At 31.7% G+C, this 23731-nt stretch overlaps 1 protein-coding gene across 1 annotated transcript; it reads left to right on the top strand.

Moving 5' to 3' along the window:
* The first annotated feature begins 6343 nt into the window (after positions 1–6343).
* LOC133678990 (probable 2-oxoglutarate-dependent dioxygenase AOP1) lies at positions 6344–8399 on the top strand. The gene is made up of 3 exons (XM_062101547.1): positions 6344–6842; positions 7035–7356; positions 8016–8399. Exons 1-3 carry the CDS (start codon positions 6469–6471, stop codon positions 8262–8264), a joined length of 945 nt encoding a protein of 314 aa, XP_061957531.1. The 5' UTR covers positions 6344–6468; the 3' UTR covers positions 8265–8399.
* The last annotated feature ends 15332 nt before the right edge of the window (positions 8400–23731 follow it).

Genomic DNA, 23731 nt, shown 5'->3' with positions numbered 1-23731 from the left:
AGCTTATCTAGTGTATGAACCTATCTAATTTAAACTTGGTGGGACTTAGTTTAAGTTTTTTTAAAAAAAAATTACAATAATATTATTTTAGCTTTTTTAAAATAAAAAATCTTGAAATAATACTATTTTAGATGGACTTTGATCAACCTGAGCTATCTAACCATGACTCTGGCATTAAACCATTTGTTGTAAATATAATTTGTTTAGTAGCTAAGTGTATATTTGATAATATAATGCAAGTGGTTTTATATATATATATATATATATATATATATATACACACACACACTTTCAGCTAAAAACAATATTAATTTGATATCTTTTCAAACATTGTTTAATATTTTTAGTATTAATATATCAAAATAATTATAAAAAAATAAATTAAATTGATATTTTTACATTCTAAACATGTTTTGAAAATCAATTTCAATCATGTAATATCAAACATTGCCTAAATAATGTATAACGAATAATCTATCATGCTTTTGGATCGAGATCCTCTCATATTATATTAAGAAAATGATTGTAATATTTGTTGAATCTAAATCATTGAATTTAAATTGAATGGACATGATTTAGTGCATAAAGAAAATGATAACAATTTAACTCTTTATTATTTTATTTCTCTCGCCTAATATATATTATTGAATTCAAAATCAGTGGTTAGATATGAAACATGACCAATCATGCTACTAAGAGAACATGAGAGGATCCAAATTCAGATTTTTCATATTAAACTTTTATACAAATTGACGAGTCAATTTAAAAATTACAAAATTTGAATCCTGTGAATTTTAAATAATTAGCATACTATGAAAAAAACAGTGGCTACATATATTTGTAAGACCATTTATATGAAAGATTTGTTTCTATGGTATTACTCCTTAATTTGTAAGACCACTTTTTTCTCAGAACTATAATAAAACCTGACCCAAAAAGGTTGCTCGGAGCAATACCTGAATTATGGATTGACTTAATAAATTATTTTTTAAAATAATTAAAACAACATTATTTTAATTTTTTAAAATAAAAAAATCAACAAATTGAAAATCAAGTTTCGTGTAGGATAGACCGGGCTGCGAGTCTACTTTTGGTTTTTAATTGAATTGGGTTGAGTTCTTTTTATTTTTCTCAACTCATACAAATCCAATTTATAGGTTGGTTGAGTCCCAAATTCACCATCGAAATCAATTTAAATTTTATAACTATGATTGAAACATTTATCATGATAAAAATAACTCATTGTTTAATATGAAATATTTATCATGAACCAGCCTTTTTTCTCGAGAAAAAATTAAAATGGGAGAATTACATTGATATTCTTACAATTTAGTTGAGTTTTTTTATTTTATCTTTATTCTTTTAGAAATTATAGTTTACATCCAAGATGAAAGCAATTTTTAATATTATATAACCCTTTAAATTCTCACAAAAAAATATCAATAAAAAGTTCAAAATATTTATAGAATTATCATTATATTTCAATTTAATGACTAAGAAATCTTTATATTAAATATTATATTTTTGTTATTAATTTTTTTTTAAAAAAAAAACCCTAGTCATCACCTCCTCCCTTTCTCCACCCTATAATCCGTAACCCAAACCTAAATTTTTCATAAACTTATGAAGCTCATATTCTCAACTATGAGAAAAAAATATTTTACTGTAGAAATATAATATGAAATTAATCTGCTTAGACTGCAATAATCAATAATGATGAAATTAAGAATGAATTTTGAAGTTCCTCCAAGTACACCTTGCCCAAAAACAATGATTACCCAAAACCTACATCATCAATTCATAAACTTTCTCATCAACACAGCCCCATTTATCTCCCTATTTAAAAGCTAAAAAAGCAACTCTCCACTCTTCTCCTAGTTGCACTAAATTATGATTTGTTATAATGCTTGACTTGTCAAGCCAAAAAAGCAAGTCATATCCTTAGCTTTTGAGGGAAATGGGCAGCCATTTCGAGTGTTTGAAGAAGGCCTAGTTAAAAAGGGCAGCCATTTTCTTTGCTGAATGAGCTCAAATAGATCGATGAGATATTGAGTGGAAAAGGATTGAGAAGTGCAGAAATAGATCGATGATATTAACAATGTTCGACGAAATCATTGAATACACATCATTGACAAATCATTGAGATTTCAAGGAAGAATTAGAGTTCTACAGGAAAAATTGCAGGGTTTAGTAATGAAAATGGGCACAATTTGAATGATGATGGTTGCAAGAAAAGAGAGAAATTGAGAGAGGAATTTTGTTAAATATTGGTGGGTGTTTGTCTTGTATTATTGATGTAAACTATAATTTTTGAAAGAATTAAAGTAAAGTAAAAAAAAATTATAGGAGGGTCACTGTAATATTATAAAATAATATTTGTATATATAGCTCATTAATACATTATTTGCCTTTTATCTTTATATAATTTGTTTATTAAGGTAAATAATTTAATATTTTGAAAAGAAATGTTTTAGAGTACCACACTTTTACTTTGAAAATTCTTCTCTTTGTTTTTTTTTTCCTATTATGATTTTTTAATTTTCTTACTTTAATTGCAATGCAGATTTGTACTAAAAAAATTACCTTACGTGTATATTCTTTTCTTTTAGTCATTATCCTATCCCCTTAGCATAGGGAAAACCTTGGAAGTTTGAACTTAAACGTTCAATTTGAAATTCCTCTTTGATTAAGACGTCATGCGATAATGGGAAAACAAAAACATGAAAAAAATTGATAAAACTATTTTATTTTAAAATTACATATGAATTAAAAAAAATGATTGCATATAATCTCATTTTTTTTTAATTTTACTAAACAATTTAAGTTTTCAAAATGAATGGTTATTTGTTATTACATCAAGATTTATTTAACTAAATAATTTCACAATTTAAATTATTATCAATGCCACACTTTATTCTTTTTAAAATTAATGGTTGTAATATCTTGATTCAAAGGTATTTTTGTCCACGTGTTAGTTAAGGGAACGTAGAAACAAATAAAAAGTATAATATTTTTATTTATGTTACATATTTTATGAGTGTATCAATCAGAACATTAAATGTAAAATAAAATTAACATATGGTTTTACTCTGAATCTAGAAGAAAAGTGAAAGTAATTCGATTTTAAATATCAAACATTAATTCAATAAGCATTCGAAATTATCTCATGTAAAAATAATCTAGTAAATATTAAAAATTACATATAATTAAATAATACATGTTGGAAAGACATGGAAAAAAAAATCCTAGTCTTTGTGAAGTGCCAGCATAAAAATTGTTTAAAACTCTTGAAAATCATTTGAAATAAACTGAGAAATATGGTAGATCGGATATGCAAAATAAAAAATAATATAGAACGCTGAACTTCAATACTAAATGACGTCTCAATCTCTATATATGGTATATATGTAAATCTCATAAATTTTAAATAATTATCTTTTATGAAAAATATAGTTGCGGCGTAGAAAAAGTTTATCTGTATTTTATTGTTTTTCATATGTATATATATCCCACCACAGTTATAAGATTCAAATTTAAATATCTTAGTGAAAGTAATTAAACACAAAAAAAATATAAAGATATCCTCAAATAAATTTGTGTGTTAATTGAGATTAATTTTTTCGCATGATTTTAAAGGTACTCCTTCATTTAATAAATTCTTCTCGGTACTAACCTAAAGAATTTAAAACTAGAAAGTAAAAAAAAAATATCAAAATATTGATGTACACTAACATAATATTTGTCAATGTAAAAGTTATATTTTTATTGGTACAAATATCATCAATGAATTTACTAAGAAAAAAATGTTGTCTGCTATTGTCTCATCAAGGATTTCATATCGATCGTTGGTCATATATTGTGTATAAAAGATAGATCCACTGACAAAATCACTGACAACCATGTTTTGTCAGTGTATCTGTTGATCTATATCAAAACAATTAACAATTCTCATTAATTCTCCAAGAAAAATGAGTATGTTTTATTGTCGGACAAACAAATATAATTTTTATGTTTATCAGTGATTTCATCAATATTTTAGTAATTTTTTTAAACAAAATGCTATGAAAAAATTTGGCATTAAATAAAAAATTTAAATCGAAGAACACATTTAATATTATTAATTTAACTTAAAAAATAAATTACAAATGTTTTTATACATTAAAAAGAAGATGCATATAGAGGGAGAGGGGGAGGGGGATGGGGAGGAAAATCTCGTGAAGATCTATAAGAGGAAGGAAAATGATTGAACAGGTATGTCATCATCTGCTTCATCTGCTTCATCATCTCCTCTAATTGCTTAATCATCTCCTCTAATTGCTTCCTACCTCGTTCTTCATGTTTTGCCTTTATTTTAGCCATCAAAGTAACAATTCGTTGTTCAACCAATAGAGAATCCACTATGTGACCGTCTCTTAAAACCTTCTGATGTCGTGAACTCTAGATATCCCTCTCAATTACTCTCGATGGTGTAGGGAGGTTTAAAGTTCTTTTACACTTGAAAGTCATTTGACTCGACTCTTCTCTTCAACATCTATATTCCTACCTAGACTATAAGTACCGAGTATGACTATAAATAAGAACATTAATTCCAACTTTATACACATCTCTAGAGGTAAGTTATAAACTATTAATATAACCAACTTATAACAATAGGGTGCAATAAAAGACCCAAATGGATTGAACCTATTTGTACACAAACCAAAACATACATTTTATAGTTTTATTAAAAACTAAGGATGCACCCTATTAAACTACTTACAAGCTTCACTATCGAAAGGATACCCCATGACTCCATCATGTGAATGATGTCATATCACGTATTTAACTATATTTAGAGATATAAATAACATTTATAGTCTAATAGTGATCAAGAAGTATCTTAGTTTTTAATATGCAACAATTATATTGGATTTTATAGCATATAAGTTCTCTTTAAGTCTATTCCTTTCAAGTAAAATTTTATTTTTCTAATTTAATGATGTTATCATCCATTACTTAGGAAATCTCTATAGAACAATAATGACAACATTTATTAATAATGTAACAATAAATTCAAAATTCAACTTTGGTATTTAAAAGTGAATTCACAATCTAATAATCAATTATTATTTTTGTATAAAAATGTGACGAGGCGTCAAAATAGTAACTAAATAAATCCAATTAACAACAAGTAATTTATAACCAACTAATTATCTATCATTTGTTCAATTCAAACTTATTCGATTTAAATTAATATTATTTAATTATTATCAATTTTATAAAAAAAATCAATGTTCCCAAAATTTTCAACATAACAATAATTAAAATTGACAAAATATGATTGTTACCCATTATATAACTCATAATTTCTTTCAGTATAACACACCTGAATTACAAAATTAAAATCAATTTTATCAAATTACAAACAAATCCAAATTTTCACAAATCCCAAACAAACACTAACATACAAATCAAACTTTAATTTTCTATCAAAAGGTTGTAAAACACTTACATAACAAATACTAAAATAATCAATATATTAGCTTAAAACATAAATAGGTAGGTTTGCTTATTTGATGTAGGGAATATTTAGAAAAAAATGCACCATGAAAATGTTGTTGACACTATGAAGTATTGGGTGGTTGAATTTGTGATGATGAGACCCAGATTTGTGGTAAAATAGAGGGAGGGGCTACTATTTTGATTTGTAATTAAAGTAAAAGAAGAGGATATGGTTGTTATCAATTATAATACTTTTAACTTTGCCGATGAAATTTTCAACAGAATATTATGACAAAAAAATATCATCAGTAAGTTTGTTAGCAAATGATAATGTGTCATCTTACTAATGAAATTACAAAAATAATATTTTTTTTATTTTTTAATTATTTTTAGTTTGTTATGATTCTGTCAATAATTACAGACTAAAAATATTTCATTGGTTATTACATTTAAAATTTTCGATTGATATATTTTGTTGCTTTTATCATCAAAAAGTTTAGATGAAAAATATTATGTTGGTAATTCATAATTTTGTGGTAGTAACAAAAAGAAAATAAATATTTTTAATCAACAAATCAACCTTTTATAGTTTTTTTTTTAAAACCTATTTTATGTCACGATTGAATGATTTATGAGAATTTATTTATGAAAATAAATATTGTAATGCTTTAATCTTATCTGGAAACAGGGATATTAGAATATTTCATTGGTGCTTTGAGTTAAAAAATCATAGGGCACCAAATATGCTCTTTTGTCGTATTTAGCTCTCATTTGAAGTTGGTGAGGTGTTCATGATCCCAAACTTGAGCACGTAATTATTGAGACCCAAAATAAAAATGAGAATAACAAAACACGAATGTTACACAGAGAAACATTTCATGGCGAGCTGTATATAAATAGGCATAGCGAGGGAAACTGAATAGATCAACAAAAGCATTCTTCTTCATAATTTATCTCTCAACTCTTCAACGAGAAAGGTAAAAAGAAATGGGCTCTGAGACTCCTCTCAAGCTTCCAATCATAGATTTCTCAAATCTAGGCCGAAATCCAGGCGCTGCTGAGTGGGATTTGGTGAAATTGCAAGTTCGTAAAGCGCTTGAAGAGTATGGTTGCTTCGAGGCCTTATTTGACAAAATTCCTGCTGAGAGTCGAAAGGCTATATTTGGTGCAGTTGAAGAGCTCTTTGATCTACCTTTGCAAACCAAAATGCGCAATGCTTCTAAGAAACCTTACCATGGCTATGTTGGGCAATACCCTCAGGTGCCACTATTTGAGAGCATGGGTATTGATGATGCCAACATAGCTGAAGAAGTTGAGAGCATGACCACCATCTTGTGGCCGCAAGGGAATCAAAGTTTTAGGTTTACCTCATTCTCAGCTCTTTTTCTGACTTTTCGCTTGTGCACACTACTAGATTTCAAAAAAAAAAAAAATGCTTGATTGCACTGGTTGTTTAATCTTGAAAACATGTTCCGAATAATGTGTATCATTTTCATCTAAAATCATATGATTTCACAAAGTTTTCTTACTAATTAGTCAGCCTCTTTTGCTAGCAATACTGTTCTGTCCTTCTCGGAGCAAGTGTCGGAATTAGATCAAATAGTTCGAAGGATGATTGTCGAGAGTCTGGGACTCGAGAAATACCTGGACGAACACATGAACTCTACCAACTACCTTCTCAGGGTCATGAAATATAAAGGGCCCCAGACAACTGAGACAAAACTTGGGTTAACTCCTCACACTGATAAGAACATGGTGACCATTTTATACCAAAATCAAGTTGATGGACTAGAATTACAAACCAAAGATGGTTGCTGGATCGATCTCAAACCCACACCAGACTCTTTTATTGTCATGATTGGAGATTCTCTTCATGTAAGTACCTTCTCACCTTCTCTTTCATTTTTTTTTAAATGATTCTTCAAAAATAAATATATAATTATATATGATCCTTAAAACTTTAAATTATCTCATACCGATAAATATCAAGTTTTTGTAAGATTTATTTATATCTCACTTTATTAAATTGTTCTTTTTAGACTTATGCAGTGTTTGAGAACACGGTTGAAACTATATTTTTTAAAAATTTATTTTTGCTTAGAATTAATATTTTTATGCTTTTAAATTGTTTTGATATGCTAATGTCAAAAATAATTTTTAAAAAATAAAAATATATTATTTTGATGCATTTTTAAGCAAAAAACACTTCAAACCGCAACTATTATCACACTCTCAAATATTATATATGCGTTTGTGTATGTGTATATATCCCCGTGCATATACATAAATTTAATGTTATAAGTGATGAGTTGTAATTCAATTGAATTTCAAATAATTTCTTATAGCAAATAAATCTTTTATATATTAATATTTTTTTATTTAACACACCGTAACATAACTAATCTCGATATAACTTTATTATTATGTTATGTGTTATTCAAGGACTTTGGACTATTGGGTATATATGCATATATATTATAGTGATGCTTATCATGGAAATGTACACCATAACTTTGAACTATGATTTTATGTAGGCTTGGGCAAACGGTCGACTGCATTCTCCATATCATCGAGTTATGATGAGAGGCAATGAGGCAAGGTATTCTGTTGGATTGTTTTCAGTCCCCAAAGCAGGCTATATAGTAAAAGCCCCAGAAGAGTTAATTGACGAGGAGCATCCCTTGCTTTTTAAACCCTTTGATCACGTCGAGTTCCTTGGATTTTACTACACAGAAGCTGGTCAGAGAGCTCAATCTGCGTTAAAGACTTATTGCGGCGTTTAAATTATACTGCGGTGTTTGCATTGTACTGTTCCTAAGCTTGCAACTTGTATCATTTTATCTTTTATTTGCTATGTTTTTTTAAACTCAATGTGTGTTGTCTTATTCTTCAATAAATTAAGTTATTTCCACCTAGAATTTTTTGTTAAAAAAATAATAATAAATTGGAATCAAGGACAAAATTAAGCTCCAACAAATGAAAACATAATCAATTAATTAATTCGATTTTTTTACGGTCCCACAATGAAATTTACGGGCTTGATCTGGACTCTACAGGATTTTTAGAACCAAAATTTTCAGAGTTGCTAGGCTAGGACTTGCTGTTGAAAAACTGTAAAGAAAATGTAATAGTAGAGGATTTTTAAAATATTTTTTAATTGAAATGTATTAAAATAAATATATTTTTTATTTTAAAATTTTTATTTTTAACATTAGCATATCAAAAACTATTTAAAAAATTTGATACTCAAATTCAAATATCATGTGACATCCAATTAGATTTCATAGCATTCATGGCCTGGATTTGATCCATACATGGAGATGGACAGGATTGACTATGGCATCCGAAAGAAACTAGCAAGGGAATGCAATGTGAAAATGATAGGAAGTAACTATTCAATTTATTTTCATTACCTTGAAAATAAGATTTTAAGTTAATTTATAATATAAGAAAAAAAAATATTGATCTTGTTGATATCATGAAATTTCTTAAATAAAAACGGGAAGAATGATATATATTATCACACGCCATTCACGCGGCTTCAGCTGGCAATTTTTCTTTTCGTTTAATTAATTCGTTGGGAGTCGCCACCTAGTATTTAATTAAGAGCTACTAGAAAACCCGGGTGTATTGGTCTTGTCAGAGATTCACGGGTAAAGAACTGGTTGTGGTTAGGGAAGATATTAGTACCACTAACGTACCCTACCTGAGGTAAGCTGCTTCATGATTTTGATGTGTTAAAGAAGTTTTAAAAAATTTATCTTTTCATTGGATATTAGAAATACGACTTACGTATAAGTTCATAATTATTGACAGTGAGCAAATCAAAATATTAAATTCTTCTTTATTCTTTGCAATTTTATCATAAAAAAAAAACATTCATAAAAACATACAAACACACACATTCATTTTGACTATATTTTTTCTTTTTTTCCTTTTCTTTTCTTTCCTTTTCTTTTTCTTTTTTTTTTACATTTACAATACAAAATACAAATTCAAAACAACTAAACAAATATTTCATTAAAATTACAATACTAGCACCAAAATAATTTGGAATTTACAAGAATACCTTCTGCATCACCGGAACAGTGTCAGACATACTTATAGAGCTGCAAGACAGTTCCTTGGATTTTACTACACAGAAGCTGGTCCAATCTGCATTAAAGACTTATTGTGGTGTTTAAATTATACTGCGATGTTTGCATTGTACTGTTCCTAAGCTTGCAACTTGTATTATTTTATCTTTTATTTGCCATGTTTTTTTAAACTCAATGTGTGCTGTATTATTTTTCAATAAATTAAGTTATTTCTACCTTGAAATTTATGTTAAAAAAATAATAAATTGGAATCAAGGACAAAATATTAAGCTCCCACAAATGAAAACATATTCAATTAATTAATGTGATTTTTTTATGGTCCCGCAATAAAATTTACAGGCTTGTCTGGACTCTACAGAACTTTTAGGACCAAATTTTCCAGTAGTTGCTAAGCTAAGACTTGCTGTTTTAAAAAGATATAATAAAGATTGAAAGTATAGTAATAGTTGTTTTTTAAAGTATTTTTTATTTTAAAAATTTATTTTTAACAACAGCATATTAAAACTATCTAAAAATATTTAAAAAATTAATTTCAAATAAAAATAATTTTCAAATTTTAAATAAAAAGAAGGTTGAAACTTAATTTCAAATACCATTTAATATTACATCCAATTAGGCTTCATGGGCCTGGATTTGATCCATCCGTGGAGATGGACAGGATTGACTAGGACACCTGAAAGGGACTAGCAAGGGAATGCAATCTTGAAAACGATAGGAAGTAACTATTCAATTTATTTACATTAATTACGTTGAAAATAAGATTTTAAGTTAATTTATAATATAAGAGAAAAAAGTATTGATGTTGTGGATATCACGAAATTTCTTAAATAAAAACTGGAAGAATGATATATATGTTTAATAAAATAAATTGAAAATATCTAAACTGATAAATTATAGAAAGAATTATTAATGTTAATTAAATATTAAAATAAATTGATCTTTGTTGCAAGAAAAAAATATAAATACACATGTAAATATTTAACCTCATCTCTCATGATACTTTTGTATTTTCTATTTAATTACATGGTAATTAAAATGAATATTTATAAGAAAGACAATGATATAAATTTTGAAGGAAAAAGTATTTTTTTAGTCAAATTAACTTTTCTTATTCATGTATTTTATTTTTTATTTTCCCAAAACATATCATTTTTATTTGCTATATGTTTTATTGAACAAAAAATGAAGGTAATTAAAATGAATAATAATAAAAAATTATTGATTGGAAATAAGGGGGGAAATGTATCTCTTTAATCAAATCTCTCTTTTCTTATTCATATATATCTTTCTTTCTTTTTCATAGAAACATTTATTTTTTATTTTTAAATAAAAATTTGTCATAATCATAAAATTAGGTTTCAATAAAAATATTCATGAATCAATAACTTTTATACTAATATGTTAAAAAAAAATATATAAGATTAGTAAATTTGAAAAAAGAATTATATAAAAGATTTTCAATAAGAAAATATCAAAATAGATATTTTATTTGCATTGAATATTCATGAGTAAAATTCTTAAAGCAACTTTGCATATTAAGTTTCTATATAATTATTAGAAAATAATTGTTAATATTATCATAAAAATGTTTAATATTATTTAGAAACTATGTTATAATAGGATAATGATTGAAATATAATTCTAATAAATTTATTTAAATATAGTATTATTATTAAATGTAAAAAAAACAATCAAATAAAAGAAATTAAGGAAGATTTTGTTTTACAAAAAAGTCAAGTGTTGGCTAGAAGGATGGACCAACAAGCTTGATCTAAAATTTAAAAAACAAATTGATAACATGTCATAAAACTAAATATATTATATTTTGAAGTCAATATGTCAAAAACATGTTACTTTGTGAATAAATTAACTACAATTTTATTTTTAAAGTATTTATTTATTTGGAGTGAAATAATTGATTTCTGATTATAAACTCAAATACAAGTTCTTCTAAAATGAAGGAGTTTAATGCAGGGTGTTATTTTATAATTTTATAGCATATTTATTTTTATTTAAATATTTATTTAATTATTAAGATTTACAAGGATGAATGATAAAACCAGTTGGGTTTTATTAGCCGTGTAACTATTAATAAGAATCCTTTTCTTATAAGAATTATTAAGATATATGGACATTCATGTTCATATTGGGCATTCTCATGAACATCATACTTTCCTTTTCTCTTCCAAATATTTCTGACATTTGAAATATTAGAATCCATCCATTAGCAGAAATGGTCAGAATCAATTAGCAGAAGACTTCAGGTTCAGCTCTGTTGTGAACTGATCCTGAATATCACAAACCAATTTCAGAATTCATAGCAATGAAATGGGCTGAACACTGAACAGTATCATGAAAGTTCTAGGAAATTGTCTCATCTTTCTAGGGTAAAAATTTGAGATCATTTGGACTTCTATAACTTGACATATGGGCTGAACACTGAACAATATCTGGGCTGCAGGACAGATTCGGACTTCTTCGTTGTTGCTACAATTTGGACTTGAAAACGGCCTTGTTAAATCTTAGGCTCTGTATGAAAGTTGTAGGTCTATGTCTTACCTTTCCATCCATATAAAGTAGACCTAAATCCGAGATCTACAGCTCCAGATATGACTCGATTACTGAACGATGTTCCAGATTGGACTACACCAACATCTCTTTTCTAAGTTTGGCCATCTCTTTGTCCTTTCAATTTCAGTACGTCAACTCATCAATCAATTCTTTCATTTATGTGATAGACCTGCATTTAAGATGAACATTTACCATAAATTAAAGGTATCTTATATTATTAGATATGTTATTATAAAACATGCTTTAGTTAAGGAGTTATTGATACTTCAAGTGCAAAATGATGATATAGAACCTTGATAAAAATGCACTTTGAAGTACTAATCACACCCCCCCAACCAGCTTATTACTAGTCCCTAGTAATCAAAGCCTTAAAATAGAGAAACAATTTGCAAATTCCACAAAGTAAGACATTCATCATTCAACTTCCATTAATCTATTCAGATAAACAAACTCTCATTAAATTTTATATATCTGCTCAATATCTCTTAAACAAAATATTAATAAACCTTCCTTGTTATGTGCTCAATGTATAAAACATAGATGATGGGGCTTTTATTGGAAGAAAACAATATTTTGTTCTAATGTTTAAGGTTAACTTCCTTGGTTTGAGATTATTTTATTTTATTTTATTATTTTATTATTTTTTTTCTTTTTTTAATATATATACATATAACTTAAAACACAATGCATTTTTAACCCATGTAACGAGCTTTCAACTAATGACTCCCAGACCAGTTGATCTTAGGGCATTAGGTGTTGAGACACCCCTACGAGCTTAGTAACTCAGGTTGCAGATACTGATACGTAGATAGTATAATGTTTGATTCCCTTAAGCTTTTCTCCTTAACCCATGTAACAAGCTTTGGGCCAATAGCTCCCAAGTCAGTTGACTTTAGGGTATTGGGTGTTAAAACACCCCTTCGGGCTTAATTGCTTAGGTTAAGGAGGTTACGAAATCAAACTTATCTACGTTTTTATTATCATCATTTTTTTTTTGCAAATTATAGACTATCCCTGTCCCTTAGTTGTTACTTCTAACAAAAGAACATAAATAATGTAATAATCCAATGTGCAACCCACAATCATATGTTATAGTGTGTATGTGAAAATGAAGGTTTAAGAATACTTGTTAAATGAGTATATGAGCAGAATCAAGTGATAATAATACGAGAGTTTGTAAACCTGAATATTTCAAGAAGTGTTTTAATAGGCCTTATTATGAATATTGCAAATAACCATTGGAAAATGTTTACTAAAATGCGTCTCAAGAGTCACTAAAATTCCTCCTTACTCTGCCATCCTAGTAACCCAAAAAATCATGCTCTTTTCATTCTTTAGAAGTAGTTGTTCAATAGTTATGCAAGGCTAAGCTCTTTTCTTGGTTGCAAGGACACAACAAACCTTCGGATTTCAAAAACCGTGAGATTTATTCTTCCTTCTATTTTCAGTTTATGTTATGAATGAGTATGATTGTTTTCCTATGCATATTTCCTATGATTGTTGTTGATGATTCCTAGAGCGGACTCTAAGTTATTGTTGTGAACAATCTATTGCTAAGTTTAATATCAAAACCGGAGTTGTGATATATGAACTTGTGAAGCAACTAAGCTTGATAATTATGGCGAAACTACGTTATTGAACTTAGGGAGAACATTAGAACAAAGTGACACAAGCTGAGGACAACTTGTATGTTAATATTGATGAAATTATCTAGTTCTTAAAGCTACCATTAAATTGAATCATTAGTGCGGACACTTTGATTGTTTATTGGTTAGGATTAGTTATACGGCGGATCCGTTAATTAATCAACGTTAAGAAAAGATAAAATTTCAGAACATAAACTGCAATTTTCGTTTCGAGGATCGGTTCTAAATTTTCGTTGGTGGATGTATGCTTGCGACCAAGGTTTGTTTTCTTGATAAGTTTCGGTTTTAATTGATTTTGTTTGCTAGTTTAATTGCTGCCATAGTTTAGATAATCACAAACCAAATCCCCTCAATTACATAACGTACAACATAAAAATCTGGCTTGAAACTTTCTCGTGGGATCGACCCCTTGCTTGCTTTATACTATCTTGTGTGTTTTAAGCTAGGGTAATTAATTTGTGCGACCGCGACATCGCAACAGTTGGAATTAACTCATTTTTCTCATTTGTTATCACAGTGACTCCAGACTTCTTGGGTACAACTTGGGTAGGACTTACCCATTTGCTGTCAGAAATAGGATAAATGATTCCATTATCTAGAAGCTTAATGACTTCATTTTTCACTACTTCTTTCATATTAGGATTAAGCCTTCGTTGCATTTCTCTAGAGGGTTTAGCATTTTCCTCCAGATAAATCCTGTGTGTGCAAATCAAAGGACTAATTCCTTTTATGTCAGCTATGGTCCATCCTAATGCATTTTTGTGCATTTTCAGAGTTTGTAATAACTTACCTTCTTGATGTGCATTAAGTTTGGAAGAGATTATTACCGAAAAAGTTTCATTTTCTCCCAGAAATGAGTATTTGAGATTGAATGGTAACGACTTCAAATCCAGTTTTGGTGGTTGAACACTTGAAGGTATGGACTCAATTGATCGTGGTGGCAATTCCTCAATTTTCGGTCTCCAAGTATTTGCCTTTGATTCTTCCTGAAAATAAACCATTTGCAAATCATCAGATTCATCAATCTCAATTTCACTAGAAGTGGTTTGAAATTGGTCATGAACTAATTTTTCAATAAATTCCACTTCCTGTAAATCATTATCATCTCCAGGTTGCTTGCAAATGTTGAAAATATTCATCTCCAATGTCATGTTTCCAAAAGATAGCTTCATCAATCCATTCCTACAATTAATCAATGCATTAGAAGTTGCAAGAAATGGACGTCCTAAAATAACAGGAAATGAATTGCATGCTTCAACAGGTTGTGTATCCAAGACAATAAAATCCACAGGGTAAATGAATTTATCGACTTATACTAACACATCTTCAACTATTCCTCTAGGCATTTTTACAGATCTATCAGCAAGTAAAAAAGTTACAGAAGTTGGTTTTAACTCACCAAGATTGAGACTTTGAAAAACTGAATATGGAAGTAAATTCACACTAGCTCCAAGATCAAGTAAGGCTCTTTCAATTTTATGTTCTCCAATAAAGCAAGAAATTATAGGACAACCAGGGTCTTTATATTTCAATTCATTATTGTTCTGAAGAATGACACTTACTTGTTTGGCTAAAAAGGCTTTCTTTTTTACATTCAGTTTTCTCTTCACAGTGCACAAATCTTTCAAAAATTTAGCATAAGAAGGAACCTGTTTAATAGCATCCAACAAAGGTATATTGATCCTTACCTGTTTGAAAGTTTCAAAGATTTCAGAGTTGTGATTGACTTTCCTTTGTTTGGTCATGGCATGAGGAAATGGAAGTGCTGGCGAAGAATCATTCTTTTCTTTACAATGTTCAGATTCAACCCCTTCCTTACCCTCAGAGATTGATTCATCATCTTTCTCACAAGGTTCAAGAATGGATTTTTCAATAACCTTACCACTGCGAAGAGTGATGACTGATTTGGCTTGATCCATGTGTTGGCTACCAGAACTACTTGCATTCACATTGTATTGCCCCTTGGGATTTTGTTGTGGTTGAGATGGAAACTTACCTTTCTCTTAGAAACTGAGAGCAGATGTCAATTTTTCAAGAGTATCTTTAAAATCTGTCATGCTTTGAGCAAGTTGAGTGTTGATCGTCTCTTGCTTTTCAATGAATGCATGCAATGTTTACTCAAGATTTCTTCTAGGAGGTGGAGCATAAGGAGGTGCATATCCATGAGAATTTTGGAAATTATGGTGTGCTTGAAATGGTGGCTGTGAAGTTTGTGCATTATTGTTATCACTCTTCCAATTGAAATTTAGGTGATTTCTCCAACCAGGGTTGTATGTTTGCGAGTATGGGTTATGATTGGGCCTTTGGAAACTGTTTAAAGCATGAGCTTGTTCATGGAGACATTCCTTAAAAGAAGGCAAAGTTGGACCGTCATTGGTTGAATGTTCATTGGTTTCACAGATTTGACACACAATGTCTTGAACAGATTTTAGTTGACCACTTTTTTTTAATTCTAGTGCCTCAACTTTTCTAGCTAAAGATGCAAACTTGGCTTGGAGGTCAATGATCTTCCTTAAGGTTGTACATACCTCCACTAGATGTATGAGGTTGGGTTTTACTTGGTGCCTCATAAGTTCCTATAATGTCCCAATTTTGCGCATTTTCAACTAGCAAGTCTAGGTATTCCATTGCTTCATTAGGGTCTTTATCCTCAAAAGTTCCATTGCACATTAATTCAACCATTTGCCTATCTCTAGGAGTTAACCCTTCATAAAAATGTGACACCAATCTCCATGTTTCAAAACCATGATGAGGGCAAGTATTAAGCAAGTCTCGATACCTATCCCAACATTGGTAAAATGTTTCTCCTGGTTTTTTAGTGAAAGTGATTATTTGTCTTTTGAAAGAGTTTGTTCTGTGGGACGGAAAAAACTTCTTTAAAAATTGTTGTTACATTTCATCCCAAGCACGAATGGATCCAGGTCTCAAATTTTGTAGCCATGTTTTAGCTTTATCTTTTAATGAAAAAGGAAAAAGCTTTAATCTAATGGTGTTCATGCTACAATTTGAGTCATTATAGGTGTTACAGACCTCCTTAAATTCCTTTAAATGCAAGTATGGATTTTCTAAATCTAAGCCATGAAAAGATGGTAAAAGTTGAATAATGCCTGGCTTAAAATTAAAATAAGATGCATGAGGTGGAAAAACTATGCATGAGGGTGCACTTGTTCTTGTGGGATTCATGTGGTCTCTAAGTGTTCTAACCCGAATATTCTCATTATTCTCATTATAAAGCGATTGGTTCTCTTCTTCGGTCATATTTTCTGAAAATGATAAGGATACCCTACAAAGTCTACCACTTAATATACGTGACCAGACTCTCATGCACGTGTAAAAAGAGAATAAAAAGAAGAAGAACACAAAACAAAAAAATAAACAAAGTTAGATATAAGAAAAGTGAAAAGAGAAAATAAAATAAATACTATAATTTGTATAAGAATTTACCTTCCCGGCAACGGCGCCAAAAACTTGACACGATCAAAAGATTGATGTCTTTTCTCAAGTGTAGGAGTGTCAAAGTAATAAATAACCTGGCAAGACTGGGGTCGAACCACAGGGAGGTTAATTATATAAATTATAAACAACAATAATACAACAACAATAAAAATGACAATAATAATAATAATAATAATAATAATAATAATAATAATAATAATACTAGTAGTAGTAGTAGTAGTATTAGTAGTAATACCAATAATACTATTAATAATGATAATAATAAAGATGATGAAGAAGAAGAAGTTGATGAGAACTTTGAGATGGAAGATTAACGTAAGGATTAAACAATGATAACAACAAATGTCAAGGTTAGAGGATTCACTAATGGTATTTCAAACAAGTATAGTATAAACTTTTATTATTCAATTGGAAACCACACACAAGGAGGTTCCAATCAGATTATAAATTGTTAACATGATTACATTAGTTATCTTATTCGAATAATGCTAATACTTGTAAATATTGACAGGCATTCATGATTATAACTTATGTTAACAACAATCAAATTCCTTTCGTAGCTCAGGTGTCGGTTATACCATACAGTATGGGTTATGAAAGTGCCAAGTATTTGTTGTACCATGTGTTATACAACATAAATCTAGATTAACCATTTAACAAGCAAAGTATTAAAAGTGAACAAGATAACAAATACAAAGCATGTTAGTATCCAACATTAAGGTCCATGTTAAGTTTATATTATACTTATTCTTACACCATTAGTGTACCCTTTTCACCTTGACATAATTAATCTTAGCTACACATAATAAAACAAAGAAACATAAATAAATAAGATAAGAACATAAATGAGAAAGAAGTTAACTAAGTAAAGAAAAGGAAATGAAATGCATAAACAAGAGATTAATATAAACAAAACTTAAGTATTACAAAATAGAGAGCAAGAGCATGATCTTGATCTGAACACCAAGATGCCTAAATACATGGCAAATGCCTCCTTTTATAGGCCAAAATTCAGAACTATTGATTTGTTGACTAATTGATGAATGGGTGGCCACATCTTGACTTGGTGACAATTCTTAACTTCTCATAAAAGTTCTAGTAAATTGTCTCATCTTTCCAGGGTAAAAATTTGAGATCATTTGGACTTCTAGAACTCGAGATATGTGCTGAACACTAAACAGTGTCTAGGCTACAAGACACATTCGGACTTCTTCATTGTTGCTATAATTTGGACTTGAAAATGGCCTTGTTAAATCTTAGGCTCCCATGAAAGTTGTAGGCCTATGTCTTAACTTTCCATCCATATAAAGTAGACCTAAATCCAAGATCTACAGCTCCAGATATGACCCGATTACCGAACAATGTTCTAGTTTGGACTGCACCAACATCTCTTTTCTAAGTTTGGCCATCTCTTTGTCCTTTCAATTTCAGTACTTCAACTCATCAATCAATTCTTTCATTTATGTGATAGGCCTGCATTTAAGATGAACATTTGCCATAAATTAAAGGTATCTTATATTATTAGATATGTTATTATAAAACATGCTTTAGTTAAGGAGTTATTGATACTTTAAGTGCAAAATGATAATATAGAACCAAAAATACACTTTTAAGTACTAATCAACACATCTGCCCCCAACTCCATGATAGATCGGAACGCGTCAACACCTAACTCCATGTTAGGCCAGGAGGTGTCCACGCTTAACTCCAAGTTGGGACATAAGGCATCAACGCCCGACTCTATGTTGGGCCAGGACACATCCACGCCCGACCACACTTGGGTTCGACACATAAGCAGAACCGAACTCCCCTTGGGTTCAGCGTACAAGCTAATCCCAACTCCTCTTGGGTTCCGCCTACGGTCGAACCCAACTACACCTGGGTTCGGCACACAAGAAGAACCCAACTCCCCTTGGGTTCAGCGTATGAGCTAATTCTAACTCCTCTTGGGTTTAGCATACAGCTTAACCCAACCACACTCGAGTTCAATGTATAGCTAAAAAGTAACCCCACACCAAGCCTTCGCTATTCTAGGCCCGAGCTAATAATTATAATACACATCACATCTCATTAATTACGAACAAGTAGTCTATGCTTATATTAATGAGATGTGATGACACGAACAGTAGAATAATATTATTACAAGATTACATCTCTATCCTTCACATATCGTATGAAACAAGTCAAGACAGGTAATATAAAAGGAAGCTTGAGTACACAAAAAAAAAATTTAAAACCTTATGCTCTTAGACATAAACACATTCCTTCTCCTTCTTCCCTAACTTCTATATTTTCTTCTTCTTCTTCTTCTCTATCTTCATAAAAGCTCACTAATACCTTCATTAATGTCTTTTTTCCACATAAAAATACCTCGTACTAACTTGATCTTTGGAGGGTCCCCCATCAACACCTCCAGGGATCTCTAAGGGACATTGTGCAGGTACTCACTCAAGGAAAGACTTACAACCTCTGAAGAAATCCATTAAAAAAGAAGTCAATGCAGTCTAGAAGTGAAGGTCGTAAAACACACTGTGCATGATCTACAAGGGTCTTGAGGAATAGTTCCTTCCAAAATATTCCCTATAATTTTTGTAGCCACCGTCTGTGGAAAATCTTACAAAAGCTATTTACTTCTCCAATAAGAAGCTGAACTTTGACATACCATTCCATCCATTACACCAACATGGCAGATCCATATGCACCAAGGCATATCATATATGCCAATGTTGTTGCCGGTACATCCTCCCAACCTCAGATGACTGAGCAAATACGTTCGCTCTCTAAAGAAGTCATCGGATTAAGAGGACAAATCCCTACTCATTCTCAACCACCTCATGATGTCCCAACACATATCTTACCACCTCAGCCACAAAGGACCCCTATCGCCCAGAGACGCCTCAGCTATGTAGAGGAGTATGAACAGAAAGAGGAAGAACCACAAAGATGTCATTCTAGTAATCCAACATGAGAACATTCACATCATCCCACGACACCACTACAAAATGAATAGTCTCATAGAGCCCATATCAGCCACCGTGGGAGAGAAAGAAGTCATCACTCCTACCGCTCTAGGCTAGATTCCTTTAATTCATCTAATTCACACCAAAAATGGCTTAAAAGAAGGGCTAATGAGAACTTACGGCATCACCATTCTGTCCATCAATATCAGGTGGATGGTTCTTCTATGTCTAAGAAAGTCCTCAAAGCCAAATTCCTAAAAGAGTATCTATCTGCAAAGATGAACCTGGATAGTTATGATGGACTTACAGACCCCCGAGAGCATATCCAGAATGTGAGGGGGAGCCTTAAGTTGGTCATCCATGATAATGACGTCATGTGTAAGATATTGCCCACTACCTTCATAGAGAATATGAGGATATAGTACAATAACCTAAAGTCAGGGTCTATCCTAAGCTTCTAGGATTTATGTACTAAGCTAGTAGTATGCTTCAGCACCAACATTCCCATTAAGAAAAGCTCCACAGAACTATTTGGGGTTACTCAAGGTGAGAAAGAGTCCACCCAAGCATATCTGAAGAGATTTAATGAAGAAATGCTTTAGGTGGAAGACCTGTTGGAACCTATAGCTTGTGAGGCTTTGATCAAGGGGGTTAAAAGTGAAAAGTTGTGGAAACAATTCCACTCGCTGCAGGACAGAACTCTCCTAGGGGTCAAGCAGATGATTAAGAGCCATGTAAGAGTGGAAAAAGCCTTGCTACTCGTAGAAGCTCCTCTTATATCCATAGAGAAGGGGTTAAAGTTGAACCCCACAACAGGAATCGTTCCCTTGTCAAATGATAGGATGTTAAGAAGAAAGGAATCTTTAGGGAGTGTCCTAGTAGGCTTAAAAGGGTTTGCACTCCTGTAAACACTAGTTATACAAAGATTTACACGGTTTTAAGGGGTTAGTACCTGCTTTAGTATCATCCTCCCTTAAAGCCTAATCTCAGTCTCAAGTTCTTCAAGAAGTACTGCTAGCTCAATAGAGAGAAGGGACACGATAATGTGGACTGTTGTGCTCTCAAGGAAGAAATGGAGAGACTTCTAATACAGGGATACCTCATACATTTCCTAAAAAAAGATCCAGCTTAAAAAGAGGAGGGAGGTGAAGCGAGGCAATATAGACCAATACTCTCAGAGGTCCTTATCATATTGAGGGGCTCATCAACCAATGGTAATAAGAGAACAAGGCTGGGAGATCAAGTTCTAGCTATAGTGGGCCAAGAAAGTTCTTGGCATGAACCCATCACCTTCACCCCTACTGATGGACAAAGGGTTAAACACCCACATGAGGACACCTTTATTTATGATTTCCATAGTAATGGAGGGTCACAGGGTCCACAGAATCCTAATGGATAATGGTAACTCATTAAACATCCTATTAGCAAAGGTCATGACCAAGATAAGCATAGACACCTCCATGATGACTATAGTGCCAACACCTCTTATTGGGATGAAAGGATCACTAGTACCTGTGAAGGGGGTAGTGGGGTTGACAATCACTATGGGGACTGCTCCTCATGGTCATTGACACCTATCTCCCATACAATGCCATAATCGAGAGGCCATTGCTCTACCAGATCAGTGTAATGGTCAACACCAAGTTTCTATAACCATGAATTTCCTAACTATTAAATGGATAGTTGCAGTAAAGAAGAACCAAGAAGCCTCAAGAGAGTGTGCAAACACATGTATAAAAGGCAAGAAGGCCCTGCTGGTTGATCACCCCGAAACCTACGGTGAGAAGCCCAAGGTTAGAATAGAGGTGGCTGAAGAACCAGTTGAAGTCTGTTTGGGCCCTACAGGGAAAGAAATCACAAGAGTGGGTTGCACCCTAGACGGTCAATAAAAACATGCTCTCACAAAGCTACTAGTGTCATAGAGAAGCAACTTTGCTTTTCATCTAGAAGACATGTCAGGGATTGGCCCTGAGGTAGCTTCACATTGGTTGAATATAGACCCAAGCTTTCCTCCAGTACGACAGAAAAAGAGAAATATAGGGAGAGATAGGCAAAAGGCCATATCTAAAACGGTGGATAAACTCATATCAATAGGGTTCATACATGAGGTGACATACCCCGAATGGCTCGTCAATGTTATGATGGTAAAGAAGGCCAACAACAAATAACGAATGTGTGTGGACTTCACAAACTTGAACAAGGCTTACCTGAAGGATAGCTACTCCCTTTCCAAGATAGATAAATTGGTGGATTTAACAACGGGGTATAAGTTTCTCAATTCATTGGATGCATACTTTGGATATCATCAAATCCCTATACATCCAACTAACAAAGAGAACACGTCCTTTATAACCGAAAGAGGTACCTACTGCTACAGGGCTATGCATTTCAGTCTGAAGAATATAAGGGCAACATATTAGAGGATGGTGGACAAAGTGTTCAAAAACCAGTCGGGCAGGATCATGGAAGGTTATGTGGATGACATGTTGGTGAAAAGTATGACTTTTAAACAACATCTACAGGAACTCAGATAAGTCTTCCAAGTACTAGAAAGCCATAGTATAAAGCTAACCCCTTCAAATGTGTGTTTGCCATCCAAGGAGGAAGTTCTTGGGTTTTTTGGTCAACAATAGAGGGATGAACCCTCACAGGATAGTGAAAGAGGTGCAATGCCTCACAGGAAGACTAACAGCTTTAAACATATTCATAGCTAGATTGGGGAATGAAGCTTGTCATTTTTCAAAATTCTAAGGAACATCCTCAACTTCTAGTGGACACCCGAATGTCAAAGATCCTTTAAAGGTTTACCTCTCTTCTCTCAACATCCTTTCTCAGCCTAGTAAGGGAGATATTAGTTAGGGAAGAAAAAGGAGTACAACGCTCAATTTATTACGTAGGCAAAACACTCCTAGATGTAGAAACCCGTTATTTAAGAATAGAAAAAGTTGCTTTAGCATTTATGACATCCTCTAGAAAACTGAAGGCTTACTTCTAAGCACACCAAGTGATGTTACTGACAGACCAGCCTCTTAGACAAATCCTTCACAAACCAGACATGTCAAGATGACTATTGAAATGGGCAATAGAATTGGGAGAATATAGGTTACAGTACAGACCAAGACCTGTAATCAAAGGGCAGGCCCTAGCTGACTTCATAACAGAATGCAAATTTGAAGAGGCTGTTACAGAAGATCCTCCCCTTGATCCAAAGCTCATAGAGACTAAATCGCTAAAGTAGACCTCCCCACATAGTTGACAACTCCATATGGACGGTAGCTCTACACGGGAAGGAAGTAGGGGAGGGATCCTCCTTTCTAGCCTGGAAGGGCAGGTCTACTAGTATAGGCTTAGGTTTGGGTTTCCAACCACCAACAATATGGTCGAATATGAAGCTCTGATAGCAGGCTTAGGACTACAGAAGCTTTGAAAGCATACCCACTACAAGTGCATAACAACTCTCAGTTGATTGTGAGACAGTGTGAAGAAACATATGAAGTCTGGGGTCCAACTGTCGCAGGGG

Source organism: Populus nigra, chromosome 1 (genome assembly GCF_951802175.1).
Source record: "Populus nigra chromosome 1, ddPopNigr1.1, whole genome shotgun sequence".
NCBI lineage: Eukaryota > Viridiplantae > Streptophyta > Magnoliopsida > Malpighiales > Salicaceae > Populus > Populus nigra.
This window is presented reverse-complemented; position numbering and strand designations above follow the sequence as displayed.